The sequence below is a fragment of the Haliotis rufescens genome, unplaced genomic scaffold, assembly GCF_023055435.1.
Source record: "Haliotis rufescens isolate VD_foot unplaced genomic scaffold, xgHalRufe1.0.p SCAF_19, whole genome shotgun sequence".
Lineage (NCBI taxonomy): Eukaryota > Metazoa > Mollusca > Gastropoda > Lepetellida > Haliotidae > Haliotis > Haliotis rufescens.
In genome coordinates this window covers 1,242,625-1,263,909 of record NW_025963879.1, presented here as the reverse complement: position 1 = coordinate 1,263,909, position 21,285 = coordinate 1,242,625, and the positions used below count along the sequence as shown (strand labels likewise).

General features: G+C 38.6%; 2 protein-coding genes across 2 annotated transcripts in view; one reads left to right on the top strand and one right to left on the bottom strand.

Moving 5' to 3' along the window:
* The window catches only part of LOC124116266 (translin-associated factor X-interacting protein 1-like), a 29,306-nt gene extending 20,649 nt beyond the window's left edge, over window positions 1-8,657 (bottom strand). Inside the window, exons 1-7 of the mRNA XM_048398775.1 lie at window positions 8,495-8,657; window positions 7,095-7,209; window positions 5,004-5,249; window positions 4,168-4,302; window positions 3,659-3,728; window positions 2,794-3,070; window positions 2,033-2,144 (exon numbers count right to left, since the gene is read on the bottom strand). Coding sequence (XP_048254732.1) covers window positions 2,033-2,144; window positions 2,794-3,070; window positions 3,659-3,728; window positions 4,168-4,302; window positions 5,004-5,249; window positions 7,095-7,209; window positions 8,495-8,541 — 1,002 coding nt within the window. The 5' untranslated portion in view covers window positions 8,542-8,657. The remainder of the gene's footprint in view (window positions 1-2,032; window positions 2,145-2,793; window positions 3,071-3,658; window positions 3,729-4,167; window positions 4,303-5,003; window positions 5,250-7,094; window positions 7,210-8,494) is intronic.
* Window positions 8,658-12,054: 3,397 nt separating this feature from the next.
* LOC124116233 (ran-binding protein 9-like) overlaps window positions 12,055-21,285 on the top strand; it is a 48,273-nt gene continuing 39,042 nt past the window's right edge. The window contains exons 1-2 of the mRNA XM_046477487.2: window positions 12,055-12,261; window positions 13,299-13,410. Coding sequence (XP_046333443.1) covers window positions 12,072-12,261; window positions 13,299-13,410 — 302 coding nt within the window. The 5' untranslated portion in view covers window positions 12,055-12,071. The remainder of the gene's footprint in view (window positions 12,262-13,298; window positions 13,411-21,285) is intronic.

The window sequence follows — 21,285 nt, the reverse complement described above, 5'->3', positions numbered from 1 at the left end:
TGAAGTGACATAGTGAGCTGTGGATGTGAGATGGTGTGAGCTGTGGATGTGATGTAGTGTTGAAGTGACATCGTGAGATGTGGATGTGACATGGTGTGAGCTGTGGATGTGATGTAGTGTTGAAGTGACATTGTGAGATGTGGATGTGATGTAGTGTTGAAGTGGCATAGTGAACTGTGGATGTGAGATGGTGTGAGCTGTGGATGTGAGATGGTGTGAGCTGTGGATGTGACATGGTGTGAGCTCTGGATGTGATGTAGTGTTGAAGTGATATCGTGAGATGTGGATTTGAGATGGTTTGAGCTGTGGAGGTGACATGGTGTGAGCTGTGGATGTGATGTAGTGTTGAAGTGACATTGTGAGCTGTCGATGTGATGTAGCGTTGAAGTGACATCGTGAGATGTGGATGTGACATGGTGTGAGCTGTAAATGTGATGTAGTGTTGAAGTGACATCGTGAGATGTGGATGTGAGATGGTGTGAGCTGTGGATGTGATGTAGTGTTGAAGTGACATTGTGAGCTGTGGATGTGATGTAGTGTTGAAGTGACATCATGAGATGTGGATGTGAGATGGTGTGAGCTGTGGATGTGATGTAGTGTTGAAGTGACATCGTGAGATGTGGATGTGAGATGGTGTGAGCTGTGGATGTGATGTAGTGTTGAAGTGACATCGTGAGATGTGGATGTGAGATGGTGTGAGCTGTGGATGTGATGTAGTGTTGAAGCAACATCGTGAACTGTGGATGTGATGTAGTGTGGAAGTGACATCGTGAGATGTGGATGTGACATGGTGTGAGCTGTGGATGTGATGTAGTGTTGAAGTGACATCTTGAGCTGTGGATGTGATGTAGTGTTCAAGTGACATTGTGAGATGTGGATGTGACATGGTGTGAGCTGTGGATGTGAGATGGTGTGAGCTGTGGATGTGACATTGTGTGAGCTGTGGATGTGATGTAGTGTTGAAGTGACATTGTGAGCTGTGGATGTGATGTAGTGTTGAAGTGACATCGTGAGATGTGGATGTGAGATGGTGTGAGCTGTGGATGTGATGTAGTGTTGAAGTGACATCGTGAGATGTGGATGTGACATGGTGTGAGCTGTGGATGTGATGTAGTGTTGAAGTGACATCATGAGATGTGGATGTGATGTAGTGTTGAAGTGACATTGTGAGCTGTGGATGTGATGTAGTGTTGAAGTGACATAGTGAGCTGTGGATGTGAGATGGTGTGAGCTGTGGATGTGATGTAGTGTTGAAGTGACATCGTGAGCTGTGGATGTGACATGGTGTGAGCTGTGGATGTGATGTAGTGTTGAAGTGACATCGTGAGATGTGGATGTGAGATGGTGTGAGCTGTGGATGTGATGTAGTGTTGAAGTGACATAGTGAGCTGTGGATGTGAGATGGTGTGAGCTGTGGATGTGATGTAGTGTTGAAGTGACATCGTGAGATGTGGATGTGACATGGTGTGAGCTGTGGATGTGATGTAGTGTTGAAGTGACATTGTGAGCTGTGGATGTGATGTAGTGTTGAAGTGGCATAGTGAGCTGTGGATGTGAGATGGTGTGAGCTGTGGATGTGAGATGGTGTGAGCTGTGGATGTGACATGGTGTGAGCTCTGGATGTGATGTAGTGTTGAAGTGATATCGTGAGATGTGGATTTGAGATGGTTTGAGCTGTGGAGGTGACATGGTGTGAGCTGTGGATGTGATGTAGTGTTGAAGTGACATTGTGAGATGTGGATGTGATGTAGTGTTGAAGTGACATCATGAGATGTGGATGTGACATGGTGTGAGCTGTAAATGTGATGTAGTGTTGAAGTGACATCTTGAGCTGTGGATGTGATGTAGTGTTGAAGTGACATCGTGAGATGTGGATGTGATAGAATACCTCATAGGAAATTACGATAAACTCAAATCATAATAATGTTATTGTTCAAATACTAGTAATGACTTATATTATAGGAAAGTTATTCTAAAGGTTCCTTTGACCTGGTCCAATATATAATGTATCCACTACAGGGTATTGTTATACCTTATGTTTAGCTTCTAATGCCTCAAAGTCTCGTCGGGGTATCACGTCACCATAGTTAGCTACCATCTCATTCAGCCGCTGGGTCGCACTTTTCTCATCCTCACGAGCTTTCCTGTAACCAGTAGTATCAGTTATACATGAAACAAAGATACACCCCCAAGGTTCTGTAGCTCACCTCCATCAGGAGTATTTGCACTAATAAAGGTTATAATGAAAGGTGAACAAGAATATGCGGCCATAAGTAACAGAAGTTCTGATGCAACAAAACAGCATTAATATTTAATGACAACTTTAATAATATGATAGTAATGATAATAATGATAGACTTTAATAATATCCAAGTCCACATAAAACTGATGTCAACTTCAGTGTAGCTCCTTGTGAGCTGAGGAGAACTGGTCTGCAGACCTGTGGCTAAAATATGTCAAAAACAATGATTTTTAAGGTTTTTAGGGAAACAGCTGTAATATTTGAAAATAAGCATGTCTCTGATCCATGTTAATTTTCTTATTGCAAGTAAATAAAGAACTTCAAATATATTATAAGAAAATAGGTAGTCTTGTTTATCCATACTACCCATCTCACAATCTGAAGTCTTGATTATTGAATGAAGAAGTACTATGTCAACAGTACACATACACATAATTTTGGCCCCAATAGGTATTGCAATATGTATCACAATACAGCTCTCCGAATAGTGATATATTGCAATACGATTATGTGCCAATCCGCCAACCCTACTCGTAGTAACCCTATCTCACCTAAGTGCTATTTTAAGTGTGACGGGGTCTTCCTGGGCCTCCTGTGCATCCTGGAGGCTCTGTTTAGACACAAGATAGTCCTCCTGCTGGTAACGGAGGTCATTGATGTCCGACACAAGCAGTTTCCGAGCATCAAACTCATCCCGATATTTGCGGTACTCTTCTTGCAGCTTGTCCTGCAGTCTGACCACCTGTTCCTCGAGGTCCTTCTGCTTGTTCCTCATGGAGGAGATCTGCATCTGCAGTCCTGTGTTGTGTGCTTTCAGCTCGATGATCTCTGCAAGGAAATATGGTGTGTGAGTGAGTATGTCTTCAAGTCTTCCGATGGGCCTATAAAATTCCAAGGAGTCTCATGACAAAGTCTTCACAAACTCCAAAAGATAGATTTGGGATTGTCATTGCCTGTCCAACTGTATCTTATCTGGACTGCATGTATCAGTCAGTGTGTGGCTTTGTCACTCCTTTGAACAGTGTTTCAGTCATATCACAGAGTGTTTCCTTGATATGGGATGAAAGTGAGTGAGTAGGGTTTAACAGCGCTTTGAACAGTATTCCAGTTATATGACAGCATGTCAGCTTAATGTGGGAGGAAAGACTGAAGTGATGCAGGTCTCAGACGTTTACCACTTGGGTGGAACCTATGGGTACGGACATAGTGCTGATAAAATGAGAGCCATAATCAGGGTGAGTCTAGGATTTGAGCCCCCAATCATGAGATTCCAGTATGAGTAAGTGAGTGGTAAATGAAGCAGCTCAGACAAGAGTGCGTCCCCTGCCCCACACAACAGTCAAGCCAGGCTGCCAAAATAACTTCAAGTGTTTTAAAAAGAAGAGTGCCAGTTTTAGGCACAGATCGAAGTCCTACCTTGTTTCTCTTCTTCTCGGAGCGCCATGACTTTCTGGTCACACTGCTCCGACACTGTCACCAACATTTGCTGCAGGAAAGTAATCAGGTTGTTATGCTTGAAGATGTATGTAGTATATAGCTACTGCATGACATCAAGACGCCAACAAATGACTGTGTATTCAGGGATAAATATCTTGCTGGAAGGTATGCACAGTCACACTGACAAAACTCAACTGAAGTGGTTCACAGTCACAGTGTAAAGCGGTTCACAGTCACACTGACACAACTCAACTCGAAGTGGTTCACAGTCACACTGACACAACTCAACTGAAGTGGTTCACAGACACAACTCAACTGAAGTGGTTCACAGTCACACTGACACAACTCAACTGAAGTGGTTCACAGTCACACTGACACAACTCACCCGAAGTGGTTCACAGTCACACTGACACAACTCACCCGAAGTGGTTCAGTCACACTGACACAACTCACCCGAAGTGGTTCACAGTCACACTGACACAACTCACCCGAAGTGGTTCCAGCTCCCTGATCTGCTGCCTCTGACTTGCCAGCATCATCTCGTACTCGTTCTTAATGGCTGCCAACAGGTGGCGATATGTCTTGAAGTCTTCAATCAAGTACTCAAATACTTCACGATGGGCCTAGGAAATTACAAGGACACTTTCATTACAGTCTCATGATGAAATCTTCACAAACTCCAAAAGATAGAGCTTCAGGCTTGTCATGGCCTGTCCAACTGTATCTTATCTTGACTGCATATATCAGTCGGTGAGTGGCTTTGGTTGAGTCCCATATTCCAAGAATGAGCCATCTAATGGTGGCCATCATATGTAATGTAACATAACACAACATAACGCAATGCAACGTAACGTAATATATATATAAATCTTAATCCCTCTCTTCTTATACTGGCTTCCAATCAACTATTCCATATCAATCACTGTATTGTTTTACCCATCATGAGTTGTTAATGCTATTTATGTACATCAATCAGGCTCATACTTTATACTGCACTGTTGTGTAAACATCTTGCATAAACATCAATTATCCACGTGTATATTAAACTCCCTTCTTCACATATTTGTTCATCACTTGATTGGTAACAGTGTTAGTATCTTCACTGAAACATTGCAGTCATTGCAATAAAGAAGTTGTATATCCTTATAATTATCTCCCTTGTTCATCACACCAACTAAATGCCACTTAAAGAAGGTATTTTCCAAACTTTAGTGCCATTTGAATTTAATAATTATATTTACTGAAATCATCAAATTTTTACAAGGTCAAATATTTCATGTGCAACTCTACAAAATGTTAGTGTGTAGGTGAAGGTTGTATGTACCTGGAGCCTCAGTTCACTTGGTAAGACTTCTGTGACGCCAAGGGCTCTCAACTCCTTCTTCAGAAAGTTCTCCAGCTGTTCCAGGAATCGGGGCTTGGGGATCATCTTGGGTTTGCCGCTCTCATCCTCACTGAGCATCACCAGGCTCTTGTTCTTGGACAGCATGGCTGATGTTGCAGCCAGTGCCTGACCACTGGCATGTGCTGGCCATGTGTCCAGCTCTCCGGCCTTGGTGTCCACATAAGGCTTGAATGGATGAAATATGTAATGAGCATTGGCTTTAACAAGCGCTTCACGGGTAATAAATTAATCTGGTTTAAGGTAATACAGTTTTCAGTTTGCATTTCACAGGCCCACCACCCCTACTGAAAAGCAGCAGGTCAAGAAATAAATTGAATATGAAAATATTTATTTTTATTATGTCACCCGTTTGTAATATAGACCCTCTTATACAATAAAACATGTTACATAAATTCCATGTCTACATCACTATCATAGATAAAACATAAAATTAAAAAAGGGTGGCTTAATTAGGCCATATGAAATATTATATCTTTTCAAGCAGATACCAGAGATTGATGTAATGAACAATATCCCACACTGACAGTGTATGAACATGTTCCCGAGGCAAAGGAGTTAACTGACTGTAAAAGTCCAGTTTTCACCCTTGCCGAACCAGGCTAGAATTTCTGGGCTAGAAAGTTTCACCACCAGTTGCTATTATGAGTTATGTCCCTTTTATGTCCCTCCTACTGACCAATCAGATTCCACCTTTCATATCACTTGCATTCACTTCAAACAAAATGGCAGCATCCAGTCAAGACAATCAGATCGATGAAAAAAGATCTATATTGTCATAAAACTGGTCTTACATCGTGAAGTACATCAAATCATGTGAGCATCTTGATAAGAAACATGAAAGGAATTGGAAAATATGTGTTGACGGAACACATGCTTTACAAATCCTGCGATCGACTGAAATCTGCACGTTACGAGATTTTGATTGGACCATGCATTGACTTGTTAGTCCAGCCAAAATATAACTCCATAATACCAGCCTTATTCAGGCAAGGGTGGAAACTGGGCTTTTATAGTCAGTTAACTCCCTTGCCTCGGGAAGATGGGTTAGGAATTCCCAGTGTTCAAAATTAAGGGTGTCCTGGGGTTCTTAAGGCTGCATCAACATATATTTAAATCTAGAGCCCCTTCAATATTTAACTTTTAAAATACAGGCAATGATAAAAAACACCTTGGATGTTTAACTTTGAATGCTGACTGAGTGAGTAAAATGGGTTACATGACATTTAAACTGTATTTTGTATTTGAGTTATATCATGGCACGTCAGTTTGATGTTGGAGGAAAGTCCAGGTGGGGCCTTGTGCTTTTAGCCCCTAAATTTGAAAAAAGGCCCACATTTCCAAAAACAATGGGGCATTTTAACATTGTGCTGTATAGGTGTACCTCTGAATTATTTAAGATTTTCACAAAAAGGGCCCATGTCAGAAAATTCCTAGTGTGAACCCTGTCAGGTCTTAAGACTCTTTCCACTTTGGCAAAACCTACAAGCATGGGTATGGTCCCGCAGTTTAACATGGATACCCCAGTTTGATACAGTATACTGACTCCAAGCCTACTAGTTCTTGTATAGCCAATTAATGATGAGCACCAGGCAGGGTAACAACAAATAACCATCTTTTAACATTGTTCAGTATGTTATGACGGGGGATCAAATGACCGACCTTACATACTCCGGACAGACATTTAATCCTCAAGACCACAAAACTGGTCTAAATACGGTGAACTGGGATTCAAACACATGATCCTAGGTGCCTGGCATGCCTAAGGGAAGCAACTCTGCACAGTAAATTGCAGTGCCTTAGACTCCAGTGCCCCAATCCAGGTAATTGAAACATGTTGTCCTTGTTGAGCTGTCTACCATGCAATGCAGGATAAGCACAAAATATGAACATATAACTGACAATCTGTCTCCACCTGTAACTTTACACATCAAGTATACTCGTCTCTTGGGAATAACCACAGATAAATACAACTTCTAAACATATGAATAGGGAACACAAATTGACACATACCTTGAGTGCTTTTGGCAGGGGAAGTGGATAATCCTTGTTTTCTAATCTGTAGCTGGGGCCACCGAACACATCAAAACGATTGGTAGCTCTTGGTGATATGCTGGCTATTTTCCCACTGAAAGTTTAGATCATCTCATTTGTCAACGCATGTGTGTTTTGGAATGCCTCTAGGCATTAATGTAAACACTAGGGGGTAAACTTTATATGTATCTGTAAGAGTGAGTGAGTGAGTGAGTTTGGTTTTATGCCGCTTTTAGTAATATTCCAGCAATATCACGGCGGGGGACACCAGAAATGGGCTTCACACATTGTACCCATGTCGGGAATCGAACCCGGGTCTTCGGCGTGACGAGCGAACGCTTTAACCACAAGGCTACCCGACCGCCCCTTTCTGTAAGAGACTGACTCATGACAAATCCTGTGAATTGTCAGTTTTCCAAAGCCAGAGTCAAGTAAAATTTCTGCTTGTCCAGTAAGATCAGACAAATACTTGACCATACATTTAGACTAAATATACTGAAAATAATGCTAAAATACATGTTCGGAGTAGACTCAAAGGTTTTTCGGAACAGACTGCAGCCTAAAATTGTAAATATTGTATTCAAACGTATTGGGAAAATTCTAAATATATTTAATTTAATCCTTAATCATATTGGTGAAATATGTTTCAAAATATCATTATCATATGAAATCATAGAAATCTTATGTTTAGCATCTCTGCATAATGTATCAAATCTCAACTTTATCCCTGTGTTTTGGGTTTTCAGATGCCAAAGAAACATTCATAGTTTTCTCAGTAAATCACAAGAACAATCATAAAACATCTCACTCATTAAAGACAACTATATATTAAAATCAAGCCATCATCGAGTATTTACAATGTCTGTGTGAGGAACAACCCTTGTTATAATGAGTGTACTCGCGATAAAAACATGGCCGTCGGAAAACATATGAGGACAGAAAACATATGATCTGACGATAGAAATCGTTTTAGAATTGAATATTCCATTATTTTTTTTATATTCAGTCTGAACCACTAAAATAAGACTGCTGGTCTTACCTATTGCAGTAATGTTATACAATGACCAGTTACTACATCATCTTGTTCACAAGTCTGTTTACTGAGATAAAGATCTAGTCTAAATCAAACGCCATTGTGGTGATTTATTAATAAAAGAAGTTAATGAAATAACCTCATTAACCATATTTGTGTAGCAGGCTTTGCAAATTAGTTAAAACAAGTCCAGGTTTGTGTTTAAGGTACTGGCAACATCCATTATTGAACCACGAAATGATATTCAATGAATTCGCTGTGTAACCGAAGACATTTTGGAAACTTTTGCAGTTGGATAATAAGGGTCATAAACATATTGACCATACTATTTCTTCTGACCACTTACCCTGATAATGGTGGCAGTCTCGCCAAGGCAAATTTAGTTTCCGCCATTTCAATTGCTATTCCGTGTCAGTCATCATTTTGTTTACAAAACACGAAAGTTTTCGTAGGAATCCTACTTCGAAAATCACAACCTTCGACGATTGTTACTCGGCGCCATCTTGAATCACCATGGGAACTTTGTATTAACGACATTATGTCCCAGGATAAGTTGCCTACTATAGTAAATGTAATAATATCTGTTTACGATTTTACACATATATATAATATATTAAAGGATCATGGTCAAAGAGACCTTTTTTGCATTTATCGTGAATGCTGTAACAACAAAACAACGCACTCATTTTTGGCAAATATCATGTACTTTCCTTAAGCCAAAAAGCCTACTATCTATAACACCTAAGCGAACAACCAAAAACGCGTGATTTTTCATATCCCTTTTCAAATTCAAGTTAAAAGAACGGGGAAATCATTATCTGCTTTATTGGCAAACACCGTAAAATTTAAATAAGCACGACTTTAATGACTTGAAACAAACCTGCTTGGTCTGGTTCGACGCGAGTTAGACGTTTATATTTAACAGTCAATGGCTGAAATTTTCACTTTGGCATTTTACAAAATGCCAAAATATTTGAGTCATTTTACAATTATTTCCGTCAGATTGACTTCAGGTTATTAAGAAGTTGAAAAGGGTAAAAAACCCATCACATTACACTAATAATGCTAGGATTAGAAGCCAAAATATTAAAACAATATACATTGACTTTCGTTTCCTTTTAATCCTATCATTTTCAGTCACTTGGTGATGAAATAGAGCATAGAAGTGTTTGGAATAGAAGTGTTTGGAATTCGTTATCATAATATAATAAATGGAAAAATAATTGAAAAATTATTCAAATATTTTCATTTTACACATTGACAGTACCATAATATGTTATGAAATATATATTATAAACCACTGAAAATAAATTTACATAAAGTATTTCATATTTCTCGAGAGACATTAGACCATTCATTTACATGTAGATTTATTACCAACCGCTTAAAACAAAAGCCCACGCTGTTTCGGTCGACACCACTGACGCTTGTAACCTACGGTCAAAGGGAGACAATCCTGAAAGTGACGGTTAATGGGAGGTTGTGTCCTGCAAAGGATCATACTCGTTTTGTAAACATCTTACCTGTAAAGGACGATGTATTGACAAAATGACAACCTAGTCTAGCGTGGAACAAGCAAATCTGTTCTCACAAGGAAAGGGTTAGTGACACAGGAGAGCAGTATTTGGGAGTTTACAAACGTCGCTTAACACGATCTTAGCAATAACTGAGTTACGTCCCTTTGACCGTTCATCAACAATAATAGCAAAAAGTCCAATTCCCATTAAACCGTATTTATATAAAATTTGGCAACATCGTCTACACCTCACACCCAATATATCTACTAAACAGGCCCAAATCCGAGACCCAGCATTTATGATCATTTCACAATGCATTTAGAAACCAGATGTCTTATATGATCAATGGGGCACGGGTGGCCCAGTCGTCTAAGGCATCAGAGTTCGCCGTGCAGATCGTGCATTCGAATCCCAGAGTCGATCTGATTATGAATCAAGGTTTGTTAGCACCAAGTCCGAGTTCGTCGGTTTCATGAAACTAGTAAACGTCTGATACTTCGGGCTATGTTTCCAACATCAAACTGGCATGTCGTGAAATAACTAAAATTCCAAAGCGACCTTACCAAACGCATTTATTCTTAGATTATAAAACACAATTTTGGATATTTTGTGGGCGAAGCAAATGGAAACTGCGTTCATAAGTAACAGCAGATACAGAAACAGACAGATATTTGTCTCAGGGTTTACTGTGCTATATACATAAGCTTGTCGATGCAAACTGACGGGCAAAAGAAGAATGAATACACTTGAAAATTGAATTTCACAAAAGCTAATTTACAGGTGTTATCAAAACGTTACTAGGATGACAATACCAGTTGTGTGGTATTCATGGGTGCGGTGCATGTAATACCGCCTACGATACCCGTATCAAATACCAGTACATCACAATGGAATAACCAGTTCTTGTTTATTTTTATTGTTCAGCCACCATGGGTGTATCCTTTCTTTGGCCGGAAGTGTAGTTGCTCTTGTTCTCTTGCACACTCCGAAGTAACTAACACTCCGTATTCTACATAATAAGCGCCCAGGGCGCTCTCAAAATTAGCATAGAGGGCTCTTATTAGAATATTATTTTGGTGGGGAAAAAACCAGAGTTGAAAAATCGTTAAGTTCGTGATTTATGCTGACAGCCTGAAATGTTTATATACGACAGATATATTTTTCAAGAATTTAATTGCCCATAATTAAGTGTATATAACACATGGTCGAGTGTGTATTAAACACGAATGTCTTGTGTACATTGATCAATCGGAAGGGGTGCTAATTGGGATTGGTCACTTGCCCATACATCAGCAAATATCACCGTGCGCGCTTATTAGAGCGGGGCGCTTATTACGTCGAATACGGTATGCACAGTACACAGATTCAGACACCTTGTGACGAGGAAGGCCACAGTTCACCACTACCATCATCATCATTATTATCATTATGTCATAAGTAGATTTGAATAGTCCCAACGTACTGTGGTGATGAATTGGTTTGCTTGGAGTTTCAGATAAATGCCGATGGAACATTTTACGTCCATTTATTTCGAAAATTGTAACAGATTTTTATTTATTAAAGAAGCAATTTGAATGAAAACTTGATACAAATGCAGCACAATAATCACAGTAAATTTTAGTTGCACGCGTGTAATTGATTGTAAAAAGTTCTTGAATTAATTTACTGATTATTGAGCATGTACAGATTTTGACTGTCCAATTGGCCGTAAATACACAACATTCAGAATTCTGGATATGTTGATAAACTGCACACAAGCTGCATATTGGGATTTGTATATAGATGAATGGGAAACACCTGAACGTATGATAATTTACAAACGTATAATATTGTCATCTTTTCTGAAAAGCTACATTGTGATTTTTTAATTGTTTTACGATTAAGCCTATGGTATATCAGGTCAAATATATTTTTTACATTTAAAATCTCACTTATCCTTTAACTTTTATGTAACGTCAAAGTTAAAAGTTGGTTGTTTTGATGACGTAATGACGACGTCATATAATAAATCTTTGGTGGATGTAACAATCACCCAGAAGGCCACTATTTCTTATATGGCTATGGGTATTGAAGATGATACATATTTGATACCGAATGGGTATGAAGATAAGAACCATATGAGAAGTGTGCAAGTTCTACGGCAGATTTCACCCCAGACCATATACAGATATGGTTTCTGGTTTCGCAAATAACATGACAGTATAAACACAATACTTGTTCTTTTGACGATTAATAAGCCCCAAATAACTTCTACATAAAAGTACTCTTTATAACTTACCAAAACTCTTTACGTACTATTTGATTGGACTGTTGAACTTGGTCAACCAATAGAATAATGTGTTACAAAGTACACAATATTGAATTTTTGCGTCACATCCGGGTTTTGTTTCGAGTTAGTAAAGCAAGATGGCGACGACGGGAGAAATTTCTTCGTCTGAAAGCCCTAATTCTACCTCGCAAGATATGACAGATCGACTGAAGCTTCTTTACCCCGCAGTGAACGAGGATGACACTCCGATACCCCGCTCATGGAGCCCAAAAGATAAATACAATTACATCGGCCTTTCTCAAAATAATCTGCGTGTTCATTACAAAGGTATAGTCACAAATTCGACATTTAGGGTTACTCAATAAACAGCTGATAAATGCGACATTGTGTATGTAGTTGATAATATGAACGTAGTTAATACAATGCACTAGGAATGGTTAAGAATTGTTTTTTTTGCCATCTGTAATATCGCACAGCCAGTTTAAGTCTATGAAATAATGATTTCCGCGTCGGCCAGTCCGATACCCTGTGCTGTTGGCATAATTGATTCCTGAGCTTGTTTGGACATATTGACAACTGTGGTCAATGGTGAATGGAGATTCTCCATTCTATCTGGATCATTTGCTGATTTATGTGAAGATGACCATGGCTTGCTAACTTGATTGATACCAAATAGTTATTATTGATTAATTAACCTTTTATGTCATAGCCCATGTCATTATTTAGTCATTAAATGACAAATAGACATCCATGAAACAGAGCAGTTAAATTGATTGCCCATGTTTATCTTGTCTATGCCTTAGAATATACATATAACTTTAGAAATTCCTTGTATTAGAGTGCCAGCTGCAGTTGAAATTTTTATGGCACAGTTAATAATGTATTACAAGTGCCCGATGTCTGAAGGGGTCATGTAGTATCATATGTTTTGATAACAATTACCCTGTGAGGAAGTTTACCATATGACACCAATGATAGAGTTTTACACAAGGAAACTGGACAAGCACTTGGTAAATTATGACTATATGAATGTGCTTAGTTCACTGAATGATTTACAATATAAACAATATAAAGGTAAGAGCTCATGGTGAACATGGTGAAATGGCATTCAAATAGTTTCAAGATGGATGAAAACATATGACCCTTGTTGGCGTACTTGAATTCCATAGGGCACACCCAAATAACTTTATGAGTGCAAAGTTGTACAGGTGGAAACTAGTCCATACCATATTCAGATATCGCTCCTTATAATTTATGGCACATATGAAGTGAAATTAGTGAAGTGGCACTTTCGATAAGAACTTTGGAACTAGATAAGTGTTTTGTGTATACTTATTGTCCTATTTTGTGTTTATGTATTTTAGGTGTGGGCAAAACCCCTAAGGATGCTGCAAGCGTGCGCGCTACCCACCATATTCCTGCAGCATGTGGAATATACTACTTTGAAGTGAAAATAATCAGCAAAGGCAGAGATGGGTAAGTTTGTTATTAAACATTTTAGATATTTGAAAATGGTACAAGAACAAAACCATTTCAGTAAGCATATGGCATGAAGAAGACCACAACAACTTCATAACCGATATCCCTGTGAAGATCTAGGTTATAATTGGTCTTCAGCAACCCATACTTGTCGTAACAGGTGACTACAGGATCTGGTGGCCAGACTCACTGGCCTAGTTGATGCATGTCATCGTATCCCAAATGTGTAGATCGGTGCTCATGATGTCAATCACTGGATTGCCTGGTCCAACACGAGCCATCATATGGCTGGAATGTTGCTAGTGTGGCTTTCAACAACAGATAGAACATCACAATAGATAATAAAAAACCCATTAAAAAATGCATTCTTTTATTTAGATATAGAAAATGTATGCATGATGATTGATAATGCTATGTAGGGTTGTTAATCATTAATCAGTAGGTTTTGGCTCTGAGGCCATTTCTAAGTGAGTGATCATGGTAATATTTCTTATTTGTCTATTCAATCATTTTTCATGAATTCTCTTTCATCTTATTTACTGTTGATATGTGCTTGTAATCCAAGTGATAACGGAAAGGAGTGTTACATGCAACACAACCATTGGTTTCATCGGAGTAATTGGATGCACTTTCATAACTAACGCTGATTTCATAATGTTTGATATGTTGATCAGACTGAGTTATCATGGTTATATATGATGGACAGAATGAAGTTCAGTGAAAATAGTCACAATCACAAAATATATGTAGTGGAAGTCAATGATAGCTTCCGTGATAGCTTAGGTTGGTCAGTCACTTTATTTGCAATACATATTATATATGCTACAGTGAGTGGGTTAAAATTTAACGTCACATTAGCATTATTTCAACCATATAGAGATGAGAACAAGTTGATATAATCACAAGTGGTTCATGAATACAAAGTTATTATATGCTACAGTGAAGTTACCTGAGATCAATGGCAACAGGATGTTTTCATGACATTATCAGCTTTTGAAAGGACATTCTTCTATATCATTACCGACTGCCTCTGTGGTCTTGTGGTAGAGCGTCTGCCCAGAGTGAGAAGGTCGGGGGTTCAATCCCCGGCCGTGCTATACCAAAAGACGTCAAAAGATGGTACTTGTTGTTTCCCTGCCTGTCACTCGGCATTAAGAGGTTAAATCAAGGACTGGTCTTCTCAAAGTCTGTATACTGTGTCTGAGTGGGACATTCATGTTAAACTGCAGCATGGTATCTTGAATGCAACGTTAATCCCCAATTCATCTCACCTCAAATATGCCGCTGTTCAGCAGTGAATGGGGTACCGGGTAATAACGGGTCATGTCAGTGATAACCTGGTGCCTGATGAAAAGAAATCTTTGTAACTGATGATCAATTTGGTTATATGAGTCATAAGGCGTTGTTAGCTGCCTGTACAGGAGATTTGAAGCAAACAACTGTCTTGGGGTGCACAAGACGTTTTAGCTTGTAAAATCCTGTACACTGTGCTAGTGACCCATGTAATTCACATTACTGATTACTAAGAGTACCCAGTGATAGTTTGAATGAGTGCCAGTGTATCTAGGATGGAGTCTTGTTTTCTGTGATGTGTGCCATTCTTCAACCATGTTTGACTATTATTTTTTTATACAATATCTATTTATAATGAAAAGCAGCAATAGAAACTAACCTTTTCAGTCCACTAGTTCATAAATGATAACAAATAGCAAAACCCTTAAAAATGGCAAATTTAAACGAGTCCACGGAGTCCTTATGATACTTAAATATAGGGCAGTTTGGCTAGTACTATAGGACTAGTGCCAATTTCTAACCCTGGAAAAGGTTGTTGATGATGTTACTAAGCATGTGAAATTATTAAGCATTGATTCAATTTGTATGGGTAAACCTCATGCCTGTGTAAATGCAAGTGACCTGTTTGTGATGCTAAGGTTGCAGCCTTAGAAATTCTTTTTTTTTTAGACTTGTCCAGAGGACGAGTTTTAACTTCAGAGTTTGTAGCTAGTCTTACGTGAACAATTGTTCACTATGTTTACAATTTCTGTCTTTTTTTTTGTTCCTATTTTTAGCAAACTTGAAGCATTGAGAACTGGTTCAGAAATAAAGATATTCAAAGCTATAGATAGCTTTTGGTTATTTGGGTATTTTACCAAGGGATTTGATTTTGATTGGGTATCCAAGTTTTGAGGGTATTCAAATTTGTTTACCCACTTGTTTCTTGACATTTGGGTATTTAACTTAAAACCTGTTTAGTAACAAACCCTGTAAATTATTTAAAACTATGAGAATAGAAGTATACCCATCTGCGTCTGCTTGCAGCTCCCTATCCGGGAAGCCATTTTTTGTTTACAAAACCTAGCATTGTAGGAAAGGCGATATTGTTTTTATTACCAATCAGCGACTGATTAAAGTATGACATGTACATTGACTAGACAAGATGTGCTTTTCAATGTGGCATCTATCAGTATGTTTGTCTCAGAAGCTTTTCCAAATGTAGCTGTCAGTAAGTGAATTTGGCAATCGTCTGATACACAATCGTTTTATCTGATAGTCATAATATACACATTAATTATTTTTGAATAATGATTTATAGTTGTTGAGTATTTGATACGCTAGGATTTGTTTGTGTATTTGAGTAATGTAATGCATATTTTACGCAAATATGCAACTTATCTCAAGCTCTGATATATAGGATTTGTACTTGTCCTCAGCATAATTTAGTAGTCTTGGTCTAGCATGAACTGTGAACGCAGAGTTGGGACTGTTTTAGTTGGATGAGTAAAATTCAGGATAAGTTGATATTTTGATGATGTCCCTCTGTGTGAGTAGACTGTATTTGAATGTAATATCAAGTCCGAAAGGGTGTGGTCGTCTGGAGCACTGCAGTTTGTTGTGCAGAGCTGCGTCCCTTAGGCGGCCCAGGAACCTACTATCCTGAATAACGAAAGCAATTTGTTTCCCACTTTCAAATAGAAACAATTTCACTTTAGGCTGTAAAAGGGGTAGGGTTCGGTTCGTTTCCGGGCCATATTTTGAAAACTGTTGAACATATTTCAATGAAACTTGGGATATGCATATCTCATCAGTTCAACTTAAATCTGTCTAAATTTTATTTTGTTGTTACATTTCTTTGGAAACAGTTTGGTCTCAAACAACTCAAGGCTTGGTTTCTGAGCCATAACTCTGAAACTAATGAATTATTTTGCATGAAACTATACATGTGCAATGACCACATGCTTAACTATTGCCTTTTCATATTTTTCAATTTTTGATCTTTCCATGGAAACAATTTGGACTTTGTCTCAAACCAGTAGTGTTTGTTTTCTGTCAAATCTGTACAGCTAATGAATATTTCTGCATAAAACCATTATCTTTCCAGTCTTTAATTTGCTGTTATTGTTCTTTTGATTTGCAAACACATTTTAAGTAACTACTTTAACTAATGCATAAAAAAAAGGAGGGGAGACATATGTTTTTGAGTAAAAAGACTTTGTAGTTCATAATGAAGTAGCCAGGTGGGGATTCAACATCAGAATAGGCCCCCAATAACCCCATGTTTGGCCGTAATAATACTAACAATAACAATAAAAAGGAAGCTCGGATCGTGTGATATATTGGCTGATAGTGTGAATTGTTGTCATGCTGTTGACCATGAGTGTGCCAAGTCCAAACACTTCCAGTCATATGCACCTGTAGGAATTCAGTTTAACTTTCATTTGGTGATTTTTAGGGTGGCTGGACTGGATCCACTTGACAATCTTCTTAACAGGGCAAGGGAGTTAACTGACTGTCAAAGTCCAGTTTCCACCCTTACTGAACTAGGCTGGACTAATGAGTCCATGCATAGTCCAATTAAAATCGCGTGACGAAATCAACATCTGGTTCGTAAACTGACATGCAGATTTTGGTCGATTGCAAGATTTGCAAAGCATGTGTACCATCAACATACCGTAATCAGAAATTTTCGAAATTGTTTCATGTTTTTACTCAAGGTGCTTGCGTCTCCCTTCTCAGCCGAAATGGTGCTACTTCTATCAACAGGAAATCACCTCGATCACTTTTCCGTGTTGTTCATTATTCTCTATGTGAAATGTTGATAAGTATCTTATTCTGTTTGTGCCAATCGATAAATCTTTATTTTGATACATATTGTGGGATGTCAATTGTTAGATTAAGAAATAAACTCCATAAACAATAGTCAAAGCTTTCTTAATACCGTATTCACTGTAATAAATGCCCTAGGGGTGTTGAAAATTTATAAAGGTGGTGCTCATTATTACAAAGCACATGGAGTTAAATTTGTTGTCAGTGACTATTCAGTAGTGAAGAAATAGAGATGAAAGTTGATGAAACTAAAACTAAAAAGATAGAAAAAATCTGCACTTTTTCAGTAAGAAATCTGTAGCTTAGAGACTTTTAAGTTGCCAGAAGATCCATAGCTGCAAGTAGATATACTTAGCTGATATTAAATGAGGAATGGAAGAGGGGCAATCATAACTGCAGATGGAAATTTTAATCATGGGACGGATAATTTCAAGTGAGTTGAAGAATGACTAATATTTCAATTCTTGCTTGACTATTTATAAACTTTCACTGCACTAGAAGTACCTTGGCGTAGCAGTGGCTATTGTATGTTGTCATCAGGTTTGTGTGTGATGCCCCATGGGTCGATGACCAACACCTGAACTTTGACCTTCTGGGGTGGAGTAAGTAGCTTACTGGGTAAACTAGTTTGCACCTGACAATGGACAGCAATGTATGCCAAATATATCAATGTTTGCACTTGTGGCTACATACTGAGAATCTCTCCTGGGTGTCTTTTGATGTCAAATACAGCGTAAGAAGTTTTGCACTAGTCTTCTAGTCCTTGCCAAACTGTCCAATAGTTAAGGTATCATAAGGACCAGTAGAAATTTGTCCTTTTTAATACTATCTTTATAAGGACTATTACCTGTGAAGATACAGTTTAGAAAAGGTCTTCGGCTTGCTTGCTTGCCGTAAAAGGCGACAATGTTTGTCTTAAGAGGCGAGTTTGGGATCGGGAGGTGAGGCTCCCTGACGGGGTTGATGCATGTCATTGTATCCCAATTGTGTGGATCGATGCTCATGATGTCAACCACTGGATTGTCTGGTCCAGACTCGATTATTTACAGACCGTCGTCATACAGCTGAAATATTGCTGAGCGTGGCAATATTCGTACAAACAAACAATATAAGGACAAGTTGACTATAAATGTTAGTTTCTACTGCTGAAATATATATCAGCAAAAGTCAATCAAGGTTTAAAATGCCATGGTGATGATGCCATGAATGTCATCCTGACTGGTATTGATTAAATCAAGTGCGGATATTCTGCTGTGAAGGTTCAGGATTTAACTATCATGACTATGCAGTGTGGATCTATTCTAATAACCAGGATAATTATGTCTGCAGGGTTTGAAATCCCTTGTATTTCCTGCCAATGGCTGTCACAACTGTCATGACATGGTAAGATTAGGTTACTGCTTATTATCAGCAGATCAAAGTTATTCTTTAATTTGTTACACTTTTATTTCAAAGGGCACACCTAAATGCGTTCATGAGTGCTGCATGGCACATGTGGAAAAACATGTCTATCCCTGCAGTGGTTTGACAGGTTATTACAGGAGATCATGCCATCGACAGAGGTCATTCGAGGCAACGCCATTGGCGCATTCAATTTTCAAACGGCATACATTGAAATAACGAATGGGTCTTGATGGTACACTGTGTTTGACTTCATATTCCATCAGATGTTCTGAATGGCCCACATGTCCAGATAAACTCTGATCTGTTGACAGTGAGTGAGTTGGGTTTGACGCTGTTTTTAAGAGTATTCCAGTTATATCACGGCATGTCAGCTTTAATGTGGGAGGAAAGCCTGAAGTGATGCAGGTTTCAGATGTTTACCACTTTGGTGAAACCCATGAGCTCTTGTGACAAATAGAACTGCAAACAAACATTTTGTCGGACCTGCATATTTTTTTCTACATGTCTTTGGCCATCTTGACCCTGTGCAGTGATAACAGAACAGACTACTTCTCTGCTTTCCCATCACTAGTACACAGGTCAACTTAAATGGAGATGAGATAATTGGAGAATGTGAGCTGGCTGCTTGTATATTGTGTACCCTTATGGAGGGGATCTATGTTCATGCTATCTACCATTGGTTTCTCCATACAGACTCAGTTCTTTACAGTCCGCTGTGCTGTGGATACTATTGCTGTGGATACTATTGCTGTTGACTGGCAATGATATGGAAAGTAGACACTACTTCTGCCTTAATTGCTGACGAATCAGTCGTCCTGATCTAGTTATTGACCTGTTATTTTGAACCAATTTTTCACTTTCAACCAGCAGCACAAGGTATCATGTAAACATGCTGAAGCATTAAATCAATATTATGTTCCTCTGAACAGGTTGAATAGCATTCTCATTACCAAGCAATATGAATATTCATCTGCCAGTGCTGACAGCCCAGTAAGGATGTTCATGATGCAACACAATCTGGGATGCTGACATAATGTGCCATGCAATATTACCTGGATTGCACCTATTGATTTTTGAGAAGTTTCTGCGTGAAAAGTCAGCACTGGTGGGTTGTTAATCAGTCATTTGTAAAACAGGCTGCGAGTCTGGATCGAAGCCAGCAAGCCTTTACCCATGGTGCTCTATTCCAGCCATACTTCAAATTCATTGCTGTTCACCATGTAAGTACAGGTGAGAAACAGGAGGGCTAATCTTGGATCATGGGGTTTACCGTGTTTACAGATTAGAAAAACATGCATTGAGATCATTGATACAGAAACTTGGAATTCTGGTCATGGTGTTTTAGAAGCCTAGATTCTGATTGGTCTGACAGATTAGAAAAACATGCATTAGTGTCATTGAGACAGAAACTTGGAATTTTGACATGGCGTTTTTGAATCCTAGATTCTGATTGGTCTTTCAGATTAGGGAAATGTGAATAATGGTCATTGAGACAGAAACTTGGAATTTTGTCATGAAGTTTTAGAATCCTCGATTCTGATTGGTCCTACTGCAGTATGCTATCAATGTTAAACCATGATTAAGTTGGAGATCATATGTTGGAAAGAAATATTTTTGAAATGATGTAACAATCACAATGCTCCGAAGTCATCTCTCTGAAATATTACGTCATAATAGTGTCATATGTTCGAGAACTAAATCCTGTACCGTTAACTTCAAGTCTGTATGGTGGGTTGTATATGAATTAATTCATTGATTGGTGAATCTTAACTAATTGCTCCCTTGAAGAAAGGTGACTAAGTTAAACTAGTTGATTATTATTCAAAGTACTTCGCACGTTTTACCTACCAATGTAGATAACTCAGATCAATGTTCTGAATTTTCTAGAGACCTCCAAAGTTTAATTTTTAACATTAGGATAATTGCAAGGACTTTCATGCTTAATTTTGAAGAGTGTTTTTTGTTTAACAATTACGAAGGCAAACTCAGCCTTTTATAATGCTTTCGGAGTAACTTTTCCATCATTCTGAAACGCGAGAAGCCCTTGTCTTCAGTACTTGTTGAATTAGGAGCAGTGTGCTAAATTAGACATGCGAGTAGTGGGTATGGAAATGTAGGAGATGGGATTTGTGAAGCTATAGCACACAGCACCAGCAACAGGCAGGCGGATTGCTGACAGGTTTCAGCACTTGTACTTTCAGCTTGCTATGCAACTAGGCTGTGGAAGTGTTCCGCTGCTGGCTATTTATAGTGCACAGGTCAGAGGAGCAAGGCTGTACACATTACCCATCTCAACAGTGCAACTTTCTGAATGGTTCTGTGCTGGATCTGTGCAGCAGGGTTGTTCAATCAGTGTTTCATTCT